The 15,835-nt window shown below is 46.6% G+C and overlaps 1 protein-coding gene across 3 annotated transcripts in view; it reads left to right on the top strand.

Annotated features, from left to right (window-relative positions):
• AK7 (adenylate kinase 7) overlaps positions 1-15,835 on the top strand; it is a 206,443-nt gene that overhangs the window by 169,650 nt on the left and 20,958 nt on the right. For all 3 annotated transcript variants that reach the window (XM_033952479.1, XM_033952480.1, XM_033952478.1), the window contains one exon: positions 2,218-2,415. In XM_033952479.1, the coding sequence (XP_033808370.1) occupies positions 2,218-2,415 (198 nt within the window). The remainder of the gene's footprint in view (positions 1-2,217; positions 2,416-15,835) is intronic.

Raw genomic sequence — 15,835 nt, 5'->3', positions numbered from 1 at the left:
GCAGGCTCTTTTGTCCCTCCCTAGCTACCATGGCTTTAGTACATCACCTAGTGTATGGAATCCGGAAAGGAAGTAACAGAATGGAAGATTAGGTTTATATCTTTGATAATCTTCTTTCTGTTAGTCCCTGGAGGATTCCATCTGACCCACCCTCTCTGTATACACTCGGTTGTTTGGAGTAGCCTTACCTTTCTGCCTTGGTTATTCTCCTTAAAGGCTTGAATATTTTCCAGCCAGTGGCCAGATCCTGTAGGGAGTTTCTGTGAGTATACACATTATCAAAGGCTTTTCCTGGGGTGCTCGTTGCACACAGCAGGTTAGTTCTATATTGTTCTTCAATGATTTTTTTCTGAGTTGCCTTTGTGCCTCTTTATCACTTGTTAATATTTTGCAGAGTAAACCAGTTCATAAATTACTTATGTTGATGGTGATTATCCCCCCTTGTCATGGATTTGTTCAGGTATGTTGCTTGGCTTTGGGACTTAACTGGATATGTTTACTTGTTCTCAGGCTAAGGGGGTGGAACATGTGTTCAGAAAAGTTGTGGATTTCTACAACTCCCGGATTGCAGGTTGGGATTGAACACTGTCCTAGCGTATGGAATCCTCTAGGGACTAACAGAAAGAAGATTATCGAAGAAACATGATAATAATAACTTTATTCTTTTATACTGCCATAACCAAAAGTTCTAGGCGGTTTACACTAAAAAGAGCTGGACAATCAGCGAAATACAATAAAAGCCCCTCCAGTCTACCCATTTGCAGTAACCATTATCTCTTCCTCTCTCTAAGAGATCCCACATGCCTATCCCAGGTTTTCTTGAAATCAGACACAGTATAAACCCAATTTTCCATCACCTTCCTCCTGAAGACCCCCCCAACCCCTGTAGCTTCTCCCCAGCCCCCAAGAGGCTTAAAGGATGCTCTAATACAGGGGTGTCAAAGTCGATCCTCGAGGGCCGCAATCCAGTCGGGTTTTCAAGATTTCCCCAATGAATATGCATGAGATCTATGTGCATGCACTGCTTTCAATGCATATTCATTGGGGAAATTCTGAAAACCCGACTGGATTGCGGCCCTCGAGGACCGACTTCGACACCTGTGCTCTAATAGATTAGAGTAGGACAGGCAAGAGCAATTGCCAGTTGCTTCTTCTTGTGCCGGTTCCATGTTTAAAAAGGTGGCACAATCTCTAATAGTAGTCTTTGGTCAGAGACCTACTTCCAGAAGTTGTGACAATCGGTTCAAAGCAAAGCCAGCATGGATAGGAGCTACTGAGGATCACTCCTGCCCATCCTATCTAGACCACCAGGGCTTCCTTAAGGTAGGCTGGAGGATACTGCAGGGAGTGAAGGTGGGGGTGAAGGTGGGGGTTTTAGGAGGAGGGGCTCTGTGAGGGTTGAATGCTCAGTCGAAGCCATGGTGGTCTGTGTTTTCAGACTTAATTTGAATTGCCATTAATATTTGTGTGCTAATGGCAAATGTTAATAGCCATCAACAGCACTAATTTTTACATGATGTAAATATATTATGCAGTTTGCTGCCATGCATATAATATTATACATAGGCAGTATGCAGCTTATATAAAAGTATAAGCTGGGCACAGAGATGGGTAAGGTTTGGAGTTTACACATACTTTGCAAACTGTATTTGTAATCCAGCAAACATACAGGTATTTATGCCTCTTCCAGAGAAGGGGTAAATGTACTGATGTGCTTGTCACCGTTTGTTGCATATGTAAGTGATGATTTTAAAAAGAAATGTACTTATTCTTTCAATAAGTTTTTTTAAGTATGTGAGATGAAGAAGTTGGTTAAACTTTTGATTTTTGTGGAAAAAAACCAAATTTTCCATCTACTTTATTGTGACCTTTTACAATTCACAATAAACTTTTGTGTGTTTGGGTTTTTTTATTTTTTTTTTTGCAACTTATCAGCCACAAATGCACATTTTAGCTGCAATTAAGATTTAAGTAATTATTATTTAAGTGTTAATATGGATTTTAAATAAAATTATATTTTGAAAAGAATAAGGGGATCCTGTGGAAGTGTAGAAAATCCTAAAGGACCTTTCATGGGATGTTGAATGTATGTTCTGATATTCACTATATAGAATAATTAGATATCTCGTGATGTTGCTTTCAAATGCAGGAGACAAGCAAAAACGCATACATTTTTAGTCTATTTCTATTTTAATCATGGTACATTTTATTTCACAGATTTTGTTATATTCTTGGATGCACCTGATGAATTCCTTAAACACCGAGTAATGAATCTTCCTGAGAGTGTGGTTGTTGGGACTCATTATACACAGGATCGATTTTTAAGGACTCTGATGCAATTCAGGGAGGCAAACACAGATGATGAGACTATTCTGAATTATTTTGATGAACTTGAAATCCATCCACAGAACATAGGTATCAAATAAAATATAATCAAATGTAAAAGCATCAATATTAAAAAGTTAATAGCTTGCTACTAGAAGGTATGTTAATGAGTAGTATTTTTGGATTCTGGGAATGTTATGTGTGGATTTTATAATTATTTTCAGAGAGTGTGAGGCACAAATGTAAAAATGGGCTAAGTTTTATGGGAAGAATGTTGTGCAACTTTAAAAGAAGAAGGATGTGAGAAATGATATTGTATGAGCAGAAGTGAGTAATGGAGGTATATGAAGCAGTGAAATAAAGTGGGAAGGGACAGCAAAATGGTGATAGTTTGGGGACAGGCAGTATAAAGGAACTGAAAAAGATTGGGAGATAAATAGTTTGTGGAGGAAGACAATGTTTGAGGAACAAAGTGGAGAAAACAAGAAATGATGGGAGAAAAAGTTCTGTGTTTTTCGTTTTGCATAGGAGAAGATGCTTTTCTGCTGCTCTTTCCTCAGTATTTCATAGTTCGCATAGTCTGGTTGCTTGGGTTTTTCAAATCTTTTGTTTACATATTTCTGATTTTACTTATTTGCTATGTTTTCCATGTTCAGTCAAGGTGAGGGATTCTTTTAACTCAAAGATTCTGTATAGGAATCAGTAGCAGTCTGTCTTGTTTTCTTTTCTCAACTGGAGATGTCCTGGTGTTCTAGGATATTTGCATTACTTATCATAGGTACAGTTGGTGCAGTTGAAGTTCTTAGACTTAGTGCTGGTATGGTATGGTAAGCCTGATGGTTCTTGGCTTTTCTATTGTTGTTGTATGATGAATGTCCATTTGTAGGTTTTTGGGGGTTTTTTTTTTTTTGCTAATTCACAGTATGTGGCAGTGGAGAGAGAAAGAGAGTGTCCTGGAAGAGGGGAAGAAGGGAGATTGAGGAATAAAGTGCCTCCCAGTGAGAAGGTAAGAGAGAAAATGCTTGGGAAGGAGGAAGTTGAGAGAGAGAGGAGAGGAAGTATAGGAAGAAGGGGAAGGAAAGAGATAGATAAGAAGATAGAAAAGATAAAGATAGAAACAGGCAAGAGGACAGGGAGGGTTAGGAAAGGGAACAAGGAGAGATAAGAGGGAGGAGGAAGATATGGAAGAAGGCCGGAGGGGTGGAGAAAGATGAAGGAAAGAAGTGAAGAATAAGGAAATTTTGATGAGGTGGGAAAGGATGATTGAGTGGGAAGGTGGTGTGTATGAGGGATCAGGAAGGGAGAAAGAGGAGAAAGAAAAAGTATAGGTGAGATAAAAGAAAGTACAGTGGTGCCTCACACAACGAACTTAATTGGTTCCAGGAGCAAGTTTGTTATGTGAAACGTTCGTTATGTGAAACGCGTTTTCCCATAGGAATACATGTAAAAAAAAATAATTCGTTCTGCAGCATAAAATATGCTAAGATGACATAAAAAAAGATAAATTTTTGGTTATTATTTTTATTTAGATACATCTAAAAACATAATTGTTTTTTAAAACAACACACATTTTTTAAATTTAAAGACAGACTAAGTAGAGTCTAATTTTACAGTGAGAGAGGGCAGAGTCTCAGCGGCAAAAACTGGGACTTAACTGTTCATTTTTTTTTTTTCTACCGTGTTTCCCCGATGATAAGGCAGGGCCATCAAATAAGACAGCCCCCCCTTTTTAGAAAAAAATGTAAAATAAGGCACCCCCCCGCAAATAAGCCACCCACCGATACCTGCGCTTACCTGAATCGGGTGGTACGGTGGGTGACTCCGTGTGGTCCTTGGCACCCCCGACACGATCGGGGCAAGAGGGAGCTCAAGCCCTCTTGCCCCCCCGACTCCCCGACACGATCGGGGCAAGAGGGAGCCCAAGCCCTCTTGCCCCCCGCCTCCCCGACACGATCGGGGCAAGAGGGAGCCCAAGCCCTCTTGCCCCCCCGACTCCCCGACACGATCGGGGCAAGAGGGAGCCCAAGCCCTCTTGCCCCCCCCCCCGACTCCCCGACACGATCGGGGCAAGAGGGAGCCCAAGCCCTCTTGCCCCCCGACTCCCCGACACGATCGGGGCAAGAGGGAGCCCAAGCCCTCTTGCCCCCCCGACTCCCCGACACGATCGGGGCAAGAGGGAGCCCAAGCCCTCTTGCCCCGCCGATTCCCCAACTCCCCGACAATATCGGGCCAGGAGGGAGCCCAAGTCCTCCTGGCCACGGCGACCCCCTAACCCCACCCTGCACTACATTACGGGCAGGAGGGATCCCAGGCCCTCCTGCCCTCGACGCAAACCCCCCCTCCCCCCACCGACCCCCCCCCCCCCCAAGAACCTCCGACCGCCCCCCCAGCCGACCCGCGACCCCCCTGGCCGACCCCCACGACACCCCCAACCCCCTTCCCCGTACCTTTCTGTAGTTGGCCGGACAGACGGGAGCCAAACCCGCCTGTCCGGCAGGCAGCCAACGACGGAATGAGGCCGGATTGGCCCATCCGTCCCAAAGCTCCGCCGACTGGTGGGGCCTAGGGCGCCTGGGCCAATCAGAATAGGCCCGGGAGCCTTAGGTCCCTCGGGGGGGCAGGGCCTGAGGCACATGGTCGGGTTGGGCCCATGTGCCTCAGGCCCCGCCCCCAGGAGGGACCTAAGGCTCCCGGGCCTATTCTGATTGGCCCAGGCGCCTTAGGCCCCACCAGTAGGCGGAGCTTTGGGACGGATGGGCCAATCCGGCCTCATTCCGTCGTTGGCTGCCTGCCGGACAGGCGGGTTTGGCTCCCGTCTGTCCGGCCAACTACAGAAAGGTACGGGGAAGGGGGTTGGGGGTGTCGTGGGGGTCGGCCAGGGGGGTCGCGGGTCGGCTGGGGGGCGGTCGGAGGTTCTTGGGGGGGGCGGTCGTTGGGGGGAGGGGGGGTTTGCGACGAGGGCAGGAGGGCCTGGGATCCCTCCTGCCCGTAATGTAGTGCAGGGTGGGGTTAGGGGGTCGCCGTGGCCAGGAGGACTTGGGCTCCCTCCTGGCCCGATCGTGTCGGGGAGTCGGGGGGGCAAGAGGGCTTGGGCTCCCTCTTGCCCCGATCGTGTCGGGGAGTCGGGGGGGCAAGAGGGCTTGAGCTCCCTCTTGCCCCGATCGTGTCGGGGAGTCGGGGGGGCAAGAGGGCTTAGGCTCCCTCTTGCCCCGATCGTGTCGGGGAGTCGGGGGGGCAAGAGGGCTTGAGCTCCCTCTTGCCCCGATCGTGTCGGGGAGTCGGGGGGGCAAGAGGGCTTGGGCTCCCTCTTGCCCCGATCGTGTCGGGGAATCGGGGGGGCAAGAGGGCTTGAGCTCCCTCTTGCCCCGATCGTGTCGGGGAGTCGGGGGGGCAAGAGGGCTTGGGCTCCCTCTTGCCCCGATCGTGTCGGGGAGTCGGGGGGGCAAGAGGGCTTGGGCTCCCTCTTGCCCCGATCGTGTCGGGGAGTCGGGGGGGGGGGCAAGAGGGAGCCAGGCGGAGAGAGGGCAGTTAAGCGCAGTGCCTGCGCGGAAGGATGCAGCTCGGGCGACTTCGTTGTGTGAAACGAAGTTCGTTGTACGAATCAAGACATAAAGTTCGTTGTGCGCAGCGTTCGCTGTGCGAGGCGTCCGTTATGCGAGGCACCACTGTATAATGAAAACCATGGGATCTGTAACATGAACAAAAGAAGGGTAAACAACAAGATGGGGATAATCTAGAGAAAATGCTGAGAAAATAGAGTACTAGGGCCTGGTATTTAAAAGCATTTTTCTCCAAGTAGAAGCATCTGCTACCCAGATGAATGCCAGAGACTGGGGTCATCCCTGGATTTTCCACAGCATTATCTGGCTAGTGCTACTGAAAATCCTTAAAAGGCTGGATAGTGCCAGGGTAGACTGGGGCAAAGACCAGGTAGAGCAGCAAATTATCCAAAATAGCTGTGATACTCAGCACAGTTAACCAGATAAGTGAGGAGAGTGAAAAGGCTGTCCTAAATTATCCAGATAGTAGTGCTGAATAGCAGCATTATCTGGATAGGAGTGGTGTTCATTGCTGTGCCTGGATTTAGGTATTTGACTGGTGCTTAGAGAATGACATGAGGACAAAGTTTGTCCCCCGCCCTGTCACCTCAAGCTCTCTCCCTGTCCCTGTGAGCTCTGACTATACTGGCCAATCTTGATAAAACATATTGCATTGCTTTGTTCTTTAGTATGAAAGCCTCAGGGTCTCTTCTAGCACGGGGAGCTGCGCTGAATGGCCCGCACTGCTCCCGACGCTCATGGAGTTCCTATGAGCGTTGGGAGCAGCGCGGGCCATTCAGCATGGCTTTCCGCACTAGAAACTGCTAGCACAGTTTCATAGAAGAGGTGGTTAGTTTTAGAAAAAAAAAATTTAATTGCATATTCTTAATTTCCAACTTTCATGTATATTATTAAATTATTTTTTATTGGTTGATACAGATTTTTTAAATTGGGGGTCCTTTCCCTACCATAAAGAAGTATTCAGGCTTTTTCTGTTAGCTTAAATAATTGGATGAATAATATGAGTTAGAATCGCAGTTACTCCTGGGGGAATTCTGTGCAAAAATTAAAAGAAGAAAAAAAATTATGTAATTCTTTTTATAACAATAACACAATATAACCACTATCTTTTGGTCATAATAAATTAAAATACAATAACAAAAAATGTTATTTCTCAAATGTGCAGGATTTTTAAGGATTTAGAGCAGGATTCCCCTAAGAGTACCCATCATAATTATAGGTCTTGATTTTGGGGGATTTTATAATAATTATATTTTGGGGGATTTTATTTTATCAATCTGTAGAATCTGGGGAACACTTGGATCTGCTAATTCTTGCAGTTTAAAATGGAAGCACTTTTCAGAGTCAGTGGGTGTTAGCGTCTCAGAACTTCTCCCAGGCTCCATGAACTGATAAATAAGCCTTAAACTCCATGCTGTCTAGTCTTCCCACTCCCCAACACACATACTCTTCCTCTTGGTGCTCAACTTTTATCTTCACCAGCTAGCAGAGTTGCCAAGACAGGCAATAACCCCTAGAAGACAGCCTATTCTCCCCAACCCCTCACCAGTCAAACAGCTAGACATTAATCTGCTGTCCTACAACTAGCCAGCCTCATCTCCCCTTCTTCCTCAAATAGCCTGTCTCTTCTCTCACCTCCTGACAAGAGGAAAACCAATTCCCTCCTCCCCCCAAGAAACAGTTCCTAGCCAAAACAGTAAGCTACCAAGATCAGAGTGTAATAGCCTCTGAGTTCCTCACTAGTTCATCTGTTTCCCTCTAAAGCAAAGGTGTCCAACCTTTTGGCTTCCCTGGGCTGCATTGGAAGAAAAAATTTTATCTGGGGCTGCACAAACATTAATGCTAGCTGATGAGCAAAAAAAAGGTTGAGGTGGTCCCAAATTTGCAATCACTAATATAGAAGATGTACATATCTAATAATAAACCTTCATTAAAGGGACACTGTGGAGAGGAACCCAAAATACTTATTCTGATTCAGCGATCCTCCACATGCACCGCTGACAGCGGAAGCCTAGTTCTCCCATTCACTTCTATTACAGCTAGGGTGAGCCTCTTCAGAGCGGGGGGGGGGGGGCCTCCTGCCAATTTGACGTTTTCTTCTTTCTTTGTGCTCACCCATTCATCTTTTGTCTCTGTACCTTCGCTTTCACTGCCATATCCAACATTTTTTCTTTTCCCACTGTCTAATCTCTCTCTCTCTCCCTGCCTTGTGTCAAATCTCTCTATTCCCTTCCATGCACCATCTCTTCCTTCCTCCCCTCCATTATTTGCAATTTCATCCTCTCCCCTCACCATGCATGCCTCTTTCTCCTCTTCCTGTACCACCAACTTTCCTTCCTGCCACCATCCCCTCCCACTGTGCTACCAACTTTCCTTTCTGAAGTTCCTTTCACCTCTTCCTTTTCCCTGTGCCACCAGCTTTCCTTTCTGAAGTTCCTTTCACCTCTTCCTTTTCCCTGTGCCACCAGCTTTCCTTTCTGAAGTTCCTTTTACCTCTTCCCTTTCCCTGTGCCACCAGCCACATGCCAGTGCTTGCTAATCACAGAGATAAACTCTTTTGAAAGAGTGGAAAAAGGGGTAACACATACTATCCTATCAGATTCCTCTGTATTGCGATACTGTAGTAATAAATGCCTCTGGACAAAATGAGCTTTCAAGTATATCTTTTTAATAGCTCTAAACTAAACTAAACTAAACCTTAAGTTTGTATACCGCATCATCTCTACAGAAGTAGAGCTCCCTTTGGATACTCCCGTGAAAGAAATCGATCTTCCAGGATATTTGATAGACTTTTAAAATCTTGAATAGAGGTATAGATTCTCTGGAGCTGCAGAAACTGGCTGACTGTAAGATTGTATTTCAGATGATAGGGATGGAAACTATGAAAGCATAAGAGTGTTTCTCTCAATGGGTTTACGGTATAAGGTAGTACACAATTTTTTATTTTACTTCAGAATTAATAAATCCAAAACCTCAGTGGAAAGAAAATCATCTCAAATTTCAGGTTAATATTTTGTTTTTGTTTTTTTATTTTTGTTTTTTTAATAATTCTTTATTCATTTTCATATTTGACAATAAGTGCACAAAATATTATATTACAACAAGTTCTTACACAACATCACTTTGATATCTACTACATAAAATCTAATAATATGTTTAACCCCTCCCCCACCACCCACCCTTCATCTACTTTCCAACCAAAATATACACATATTGCAAAACATATTATAACATATTATGTAACATTATTACCAATACCCTCCTCCCAGGTTAATATTTTGAGCATTCAACTAGATAATGATACGGGGACCATTTACCACAGTAAACCATAGTCACCGCAGTAATTCTGCAGGAATGGAGACATTTGCAATTGGTTTATCGCAGGAATGGGGATAAAACCTTTCACCGCCCTGTGGGAATGGGGACAAGACCTTTTACTACCCCATGGGAGCAGTGAAAAAGTCTGCCTACTCTGCTTACCCACCCCCTGTCTATGCCCTAATGACCTGATTTCCTTATCTTGACCCTCATATGGATCCCACATGGGTATCCCATTTATTCTTAAAGTCTGGCACGCTGTCTGCCTCGATCACCTGCACTGGAAGCTTGTTCCAATGATCAACCACTCTCTCTGTGAAGAAATACTTTCTGGTGTTGCCATGAAATTTTCCACCCCTGAGTTTGAGTGGGTGCCCTCTTGTGGCCGAGGGTCCCTTAAGAAAGAAAATATCATCTTCCACTTCGACACGTCCCGTGAGGTACTTAAATGTTTCGATCATGTCTCCCCTCTCCCTACGTTCCTCGAGAGTGTAGAGCTGCAATTTGTTCAGTCTCTCTTCGTACGAGAGACCCTTGAGCCCCGAGATCATCCTGGTGGCCGTCCGCTGAACCGATTCAATTCTGCACACATCTTTACTGTAATGTGGCCTCCAGAATTGCACACAGTACTCCAGATGAGGTCTCACCATGGCCCTGTACAACGGCATTATGACTTCAGGTTTTCGGCTAACGAAACTTCTATTGATACAACCCAATATCTGCCTTGCCTTAGATGAAGCCTTCTCCACTTGATTGGCAGATTTCATGTCTGCACTGATGATTACTCCTAAATCTCGTTCTGCTGAGGTCCTAGTTAAAGTTTCTCCGTTCAAGAAGTACGTCCTGCATGGATTTCCGCTTTTGAGGTGCATGACCTTACATTTCTTAGCATTGAAGCCTAGCTGCCAGGTTGATGACTAATTTTCCAATGTAAGCAGGTCCTGCACCATATAATTCTGTAAACTGAATTCACTTACTATATTACATAGTTTGGTGTCATCGGCGAATAGTGTTATTTTACCTTGAAGCCCTTGAGTCAGATCCCCTATGAATATGTTGAAAAGGAGTGGACCCAGGACCGAGCCCTGCGGCACTCCACTGGTCACCCCCGATGTTTTAGATAGGGTACCATTAACCACCACCCTCTGAAGTCTGCCACTCAGCCAATCATTGACCCATGCAGTTAGTGTCTCTTCTAACCCCATCGATTCCATCTTGCTTAGCAGCCTGCGGTGTGGGACACTGTCAAAAGCTTTACTGAAGTCCAGGTACACGATGTCCAAAGACTCTCCCAAGTCCAACTTTCTTGTTACCCAGTCAAAGAAGCTGATGAGATTGGATTGGCAGGACCTACCCTTGGTGAATCCATGCTGACTGGGATCCCGAAGATTCCCTTCATTCAAGATCGTGTCCAATTTGCTTTTAATTAGTGTTTCCATGAGTTTGCACACTATTGATATGAGACTCATCGGTCTATAATTCGCAGCCTCTGCCCTGCAACCCTTTTTATGCAGAGGAACGACATTAGCTAATTTCCAGTCCAGGGGAACTTTCCCCTTACTTAGGGAGAGATTGAATAGCTCAGCCAACGGTTTCGCCAGGACATCGCTCAATTCTCTGAGCACTCTTGGGTGCAAATTGTCTGGTCCCATGGCTTTGTTCACCTTGAGTCTTGCCAGTTCACTGTAAACTTCACCTGGTGTGAACTCAAAATTCTGAAACGGGTCTTCTGTGCTTTATGTTGCCTTCAACTGTGGACCGTGTCCCAGTGCCTCACAGGTGAAGACTGAGCAGAAGTATTCATTCAGTAGTTTGGCTTTATCGGAATCTGCTTCCACGTAACTTCCGTCCGGTCTTCTAAGGTGTACTATCCCGCCTGTGTTCCTTTTTCTGTCACTAATATACCTGAAGAAAGATTTGTCCCCCTTTTTAATGTTTTTTGCCAAAATTTCTTCCACTCGAAGTTTTGCCTCCCTAACTGCCATTTTGACCGCTGTAGACCTGGTCCTATATTCTACCTTTGCCTCTCTTTTCTCCATGCGCTTGTAGGAGAGAAACGCTTTTTTCTTCTCCTTAATGAGGTGCGAGATCTCCGCGGTGAACCATTGGGGTTTATTGTTTCTTTGTCGTTTATTTACTGATTTTATGAAGCAGCTAGTTGCTTCATGTATGGTTGATTTCAATGTTAGCCACTTAGTTTCTACATCATCGGTCTCCGCTTGGTCCTGCAGCGTCCGATGGACGAAATCTCCCATGCGTGCGAAGTCTGTGCCCCGGAAATTGAGTACCTTTGTTTTTGTGTTTGATCTAGGGAAGCCTTTCCTAAGGTTGAACCATACTATGTTGTGGTCGCTGGAGGCTAGCGTATCTCCTACTGAGACCTCTGAGACGCTTTCCCCATTGGTGAGTACCAGGTCGAAACGTGCTCCCTTTATGGAGGTTAAGAGCCTTCTGCTACCGCTGGTTGTCGCTGAAAATGAGTTCCAGTCTGCATCAGGCATATTGAAGTCCCCTAGCTGTACAGCTTCTCCTCGTAGAGTGATATTCTCTATATCTTCAATTAATTCTGCGTCCATGTCTTCCAGTTGTCTTGGGGGTCTGTATACTGTGGCGGGGCCGGTACCTGTACTTCAGCGGGGCCGGTCCACGCTCACCTCAGAGCTCCTTCTGCGTGCTTCCCATAAAGTAAGGAGGTCCTGCTGAACGACATTCTCGCATAATCCAAATAAACAGGCAAAAAGAAAATCAGACTCAATTTAATTTTTCTGGTGATGACCACTTTATTGCGTGGTATATTTGCTGGGAACAAACTTGTAGTTAGTCCAACTTCCCAAGTAGCAAAAATTACATCAACAAAAATTATATCACCGACCAACAGGTCTAGGTTTCCAGCCGTCATCTACATGCTGACGGTACGGGAAAGTAAAAATAAACCAAAAAGAGTTGCTGTCTTTACATTCAGACAAACAACAAACACAACTGTTAGCACTACAGGTAGTTTTTGTGTACAAGCCTTTTTGTTTGGAAGGCTTGAGCCCCAACCAGCTCAAAGGGAGTTGGTGGGGGAGGGGAAGTAAGTGAATCCACTAAATATTTCTGCTATAACAGAATGCCACTAATGGCCCCACAATCCCAACCAGTATGGACAGTGGATTCTCCCCAAACATTACTTCCCTCTCACACTCTCAGAACAATAACAGTCCCAGCCAGCTCAACTTGGCTGGAAACTTTAAAGCTCAAAAGAAAAACGTTTTTTTTTTTCTTCCTGCTTCCCTCAAGCAGGACAGCACCAGCCAGCACAAGTTCCCAATCAACTCAGAAAGGCAATCACCCTTTCCTAAGCAGTCCCAAAACATACACAATGGGTAATAACCCCCAAACTTCCCAGCCCTGCCACTTAGCTGACTTCCATCCAGGTGTCTTCAGGCAGACTGGGAGTTTCCATGCAGTCCATAGGCTCTGGGTTGGCTGGCTGGCTGGCCACAGGGTCAATGTCTGTTTCCTGCATTTCAATATCTTGGTTTACAGGAGAACAGCCTGGATAGACCTCTTCCTGTGCTGGCCCAGAGTGAACTGCCCTTTTCCTCCTAAGAGCAGCCTCTAAAGCGTTCAGCCGACCACACCCTGCTCTCTTAGGGGGAGGAGCTGCCTGTAAAGTTTGCCTAGGTTTTCTCGGCTTGCTGATTATCTCCCTCAGCTGAGAGTTGGAGGAGGGAGGGAGGTCCCAAGGAGACTGCCCAGGGCCATTCTCTTCACTTTCCTCTCCTCCCTCACAATCAGAATTTTCCAGTTTAAAGGGGAATGCAGCTATTTCCCTTCTCCTAGTCACAACCCTATCCCCATGATTCGCTCTCTGTATGACTGGGCTGGCTTTAGTGGGAGCCAAACCCGGTACAGACAGAGCATCGGGGATAGGATTGTGACATACCCTCACCTTTAAGGGTTGCTTGTCCCTACCTTCCAGGGGAGCCTTGCTATCCTCTTGCATTCTGGACAATGTGTCCACATTCGCACTCAACCGCCCTGGTCGATGCAGTACCCGGAACCTGAATGTCTGAAGGGCTAAATACCACCGTGTGAGGCGGGAGTTATTATTCCTCATGGTATTTAGCCACTTCAGTGCTGCGTGATCGGTCACCAAGGTAAATTCACGCTCCTGTAAATAATGTTCTAAGGTCTGCATCGACCATTTGGCGGCCAGACACTCAAGCTCCACTGTCGCGTAATTCCGCTCGTTGGGGTGTAGCTTGCGACTTAAATACAATACGGGGTGTTCCACCCCCTGTACCTCTTGGCTTAGAATCGCCCCTAGTCCCGTGCCTGAGGCATCGGTTTGTAATATCAGAGGTTTGGACAAATCGATGGACCTCAGCACTGGGTTGGTGCATAATGCTTTCTTGAGGTTCTCTAGAGCCTCTGTACCCACAGCTTCCCATTTCAATGTGTCCGGCCTATCTTTCCTCAACATATCCGTGAGGGCTGATGCCCGGGTGGCAAAATCAGGTATAAACCGCCTATAGTACCCGATAAGCCTCAGGAACCCTCGGAGTTGTTTCTTTGTGGTGGGGCGTGGGTAGTTCCTCACACACTCTACCTTATCCACGAGGGGCCTAACCTGTCCTCTCCCTACCACGTAACCTAGATATTTTACTTGTCTTTGTCCTAGGTAGCATTTTTTTGGGTTGATGGTAAACCCTGCTTTCCTTAAAGACTCCAATATCGCTCTTATGTGCCCTAGGTGTTGTGCCCAACCCTGAGAATGAATCACAACGTCATCTAGGTAGGCATCCGCATAGGCATGGTGCCCCCTTAGCACTTCAGTAATACCCCTTTGGCAAGTAGCCGCTGCACCATGAAGGCCAAATGGCATGCGCCGAAACTGGTACAAGCCAAAGGGGGTACTGAATGCGGTCTTGGGTCTCGCACTAGGCGCCAGGGGAATCTGCCAATACCCCTTCGTAAGGTCGATAGTGGAGAGGTACTGGGCCTGTCCCAACCGATCTAGGAGATCATCCACCCGGGGCATGGGAAAAGCATCAAATTGAGAAATTTCATTAAGTTGCCTGAAGTCAATGCAAAATCTGGGGGTGCCATCCGCCTTGGGAACAATAACGATGGGACTCGACCAAGGACTTTGGGATGGCTCAATCACCCCCAGAGTCAGCATTTCTTCCACCAAACTCTGCACCAACTCTTTCTTTTTCTCTGCTAACCTATAAGGTTTTACCCTCACTATCTTCCCTGGGGTAGTGATAATTTCATGGGTGACTATTTCTGTGCGTCCCGGTACTGGAGAGAACACATCCGGAAAGTCCTGAACTAAGGTTTCCAGCTGCCTAGCTTGTTCCTCTGATAAGCTAGTCCCAATATTGACCCCGTCTGTTTGTGCTAAGTCTGCTATCTGAGGACCTAAGTCCTCGTCTTGCTTCTGCTCAGCCATAACAGCCAAAACCTCTCTTTCCCGCCAGGGCTTCAGGAGGTTTACATGATAGGTTTGCACCCTATTCTTTTCATCCCTGACTCTATAATCAACTTCATTGAGCCTTTCCACAATAGTGGCCGGCCCTTTCCACTCCGCCAGGAATTTGTGGGGGTCGGAGGGTATCAGGATGAGTACTCTATCCCCCACTTTTAATTGGCGGGCCTTGGCCTTCCGGTCGTAATAGAGTTTCTGCCTGTTTTTGCTCCACTCCAAATTATCCTTCCCTATCCTCGCTACCTGTGCCAGCCTCCTCCTTAACTGAGCCAGGTAAGATACGACGTTGGCTTCCTCCCCCTCCTGTGACCCGCACTGGTCCCTAACGATGTCCAATATCCCTCGGGGAGTTCTCCCATATAACATCTCGAAGGGACTGACGCCAAGGGAGTCTTGCACCTTTTCCCTGGCTGCGAACAGCACTAACGGGATGAACAGGTCCCAGTCCCTTCTATCTTGACCCATTACTTTTTTTAACATTTGTTTGAGCGTCTGGTTGAACCGCTCAACCAGTCCATTGGCCTGGGGATGGTAGGCTGACGTTTTTATGTGTCTAATCCCAAACCCCTGCCAGAACTCTTCCATTTCCTTCGAAAGGAAATTGCTCCCTTGGTCCGTCAAGACCTCCCGGGGAAACCCTACGGAGCAAAACAGCCCCATTAGTTCCCTCATAATAGCAGCAGAGGACGACTTCCTCAGTGGGAATGCCCAGGGATGTCTTGTGGCCACATCTATTACGACCAGAATAAAACTATGCCCCCGTGGAGTCCTCTCTAGAGGCCCCACCATATCCATGGCTAGCCGGGCTAGCGGCTCCTCCACCCTAGGGACCGAGACTAACGGGGCACGGGCAGGCTTCTTGAGGGATAGCTTTTGGCAAGTGGGACAAGATCGGCAAAAGTTCACCACATCCTGAGATATTCCCGGCCAAAAGAATCTCCTTAACACCTGAATTTCCGTGGCCTCTGCTCCTTTATGACCCGATAGCGGGTGGTCATGAGCGGTTTGTAATATTATTTTCCGAAAGCCCTGAGGGACTATCAATTGCTCTTGTCTAACCTTAGGGGTCCGTCCTACACTCTGTCTATACAATAACCCCTGTCTTACCCGGAACCGAATCCCTCCCGGGGAAGGCACAGAGACTTGCTGCCAAGCC

Source organism: Geotrypetes seraphini, chromosome 7 (genome assembly GCF_902459505.1).
Source record: "Geotrypetes seraphini chromosome 7, aGeoSer1.1, whole genome shotgun sequence".
Taxonomy (NCBI): domain Eukaryota; kingdom Metazoa; phylum Chordata; class Amphibia; order Gymnophiona; family Dermophiidae; genus Geotrypetes; species Geotrypetes seraphini.
This window is presented reverse-complemented; position numbering and strand designations above follow the sequence as displayed.